Here is a 1,876-nt window from a genome sequence, read left to right as displayed (position 1 = left end):
CTGGATACCCCACTTCCAGAGTTGGAAGGGCGGAAGCTGCCCACTGGTCAGAGATCTCAGACCTCCCTCCTGATGACACATCCCGGGCCCCTTGGAGGCCTCAGCCTCCTGCCCAGGGCGCAGACCACTCTCCCGTTTGCCCAGAAGCACTGGCTGCCTCGCTGGCCCAACGTGTCAGGTACGGGCCAGCAGGGCCTGACAGCTGGTCCAGCCCGGGGTAGGGTTAAGAGGAGAGTAGCAGGTGGGCAGTCAGAGGCCTGAGGGCTTCCTTTCAGGGATGGGCACATGAGCAAGATGGGGCTGGAGGGGGCAGGTGAGGTCAGGCATGCAAGAGCCACTCGGATGGGGAGGCACGAGGGCCACACAGGGCCAGTTGGTCGGCAAGCAGGGTCCCAGCCTCCCCATTCACACCCGGAGTGAGCCAGGGCCCCCAGGGAGCACTCCCCCACCTTGGGAGAGGGTGACCAGGGTCTGGGAGATGACGGTGAGCACTCAAAGTGCGTTTCCTTGCCCTTCCGACACCTGGGATGGTTGCTCCCCCCAACACCACCCACTGAAGGGACCACCAACTCCCCTCCCACAGAAAGCTCAGAGCATCACACACTGGCTGATAGAAAAGAGAATGAACCGAGTGCTTTATTGGAATGGTGGTGGAGTACAAACGTTAAGACAGATGGTTTGGATCAACAGGCACCATCGAAATAAATACATAGGTAGCTAATTATGTAGCTTGCCCGCACAGCGGACTCTGGAGGCTCAGTGAATCAGCACGGAAAGGTCATTGTGTGTGAAGTAGAGTAGCACCGGGCTATATCCTTGCCCTGGTCAGCAATTGGGTGCTGTCGGGGCTCCTGTCTCCCCGGACAACTTCTGGGCTCCCGATGGTGCAGCTGGCATGATTCTGTGGAGAGAGAAGGATTCAGGGAGCTGTGCCCGAGCCCGGGGGCTGAGCCAGCCAGGGTCCAGCCTGTTGGTCTCCCGAGGCCCCTACACCGAAGGTGAAAGCGACATCTCCTGCCGCGCGCCCGAGGCGCGCCGCGATGGCGCGGCACCCAGTCCCCTCTCTACACCTAGACGGGGCAGGACCTCCACCCGACGTCAGAGATCGAAATCGTCCTCCCCCACCACCGCGTGCCGCGGGGGAGCGGGCTGCCGGCACTCACCGCCGTGGGACTTAGGGCTGGCCGCCCGGCCCGGCCTCGGGCTCCTGCTCCGCGGCGGCCGCGGCGGCCGCTGCAGCCGCGGCGGCCGCGGCGCGCTCGCGGCGGCTGCGGAAGTCCTGCATGGCGCGGCGGTTCTGAAAGTCGATGAGCGCCAGCGTGATGGACGCGTTCCAGTAGCTCTCGCCCGCGCAGCGGAAGTCGATCTCCTTGCGGTCGGTGGTGACGATGGTGAAGTAGACGTACTTGCCGGTGCGCTCCACGCAGTCCACCTTGAGGATGGAGTGGAAACGCAGCTCCTTGGGGCGTGCGCCGGGGCCGGTGGGGAACAGCCTCAGGCGGTCGGTGGTGAGCACGCCGCGCTTCTTCTTCCACACCTGGAGCAGGCTGTCACTTCGCTTCTCCAGCTCGCCCTCTCTCAGCACCTCTCCCGGGCTCCTCATGTTCGCCAGCTTGACGGTTGGAGGGAGACGACGCTCGAGCGATGGATGGCAGTGCGAGTGATGCGCTCCGGCGGCGTGGGAGCCGCCTTTATAGTGGCCGCGCCTGGCGCGCTCCGCCCCCCCCGCCCCGGGTACGCCCCCGGCCCCGCCCCCCGTCGTCCTCCCCCTCCCTGCCCGCCGCGGTCGCCCGGGGGCTGCACACAGCATCCTCGCCCCGGGCCACCCAGTGCACGTGTCTGCAGCCTGCGCACCCCCCTCCCTTGATTTCCCGGC

General features: G+C 65.7%; 1 protein-coding gene across 1 annotated transcript; it reads right to left on the bottom strand.

Moving 5' to 3' along the window:
- Nucleotides 1-608: 608 nt before the first annotated feature.
- On the bottom strand, nucleotides 609-1,671 carry PHLDA2 (pleckstrin homology like domain family A member 2). Its single transcript, XM_070782384.1, has 2 exons — nucleotides 1,164-1,671; nucleotides 609-901 (listed from the first exon to the last, which is right to left on the bottom strand). Exon 1 carries the CDS (start codon nucleotides 1,601-1,603, stop codon nucleotides 1,175-1,177), a length of 429 nt encoding a protein of 142 aa, XP_070638485.1. The 5' UTR covers nucleotides 1,604-1,671; the 3' UTR covers nucleotides 609-901; nucleotides 1,164-1,174.
- Nucleotides 1,672-1,876: the final 205 nt, after the last annotated feature.

This window comes from Bos indicus, chromosome 29, assembly GCF_029378745.1.
Source record: "Bos indicus isolate NIAB-ARS_2022 breed Sahiwal x Tharparkar chromosome 29, NIAB-ARS_B.indTharparkar_mat_pri_1.0, whole genome shotgun sequence".
Classification (NCBI taxonomy): domain Eukaryota; kingdom Metazoa; phylum Chordata; class Mammalia; order Artiodactyla; family Bovidae; genus Bos; species Bos indicus.
Note: the sequence above shows the minus strand (reverse complement) of the source record. Positions and strands in the feature narration are given on the sequence as shown.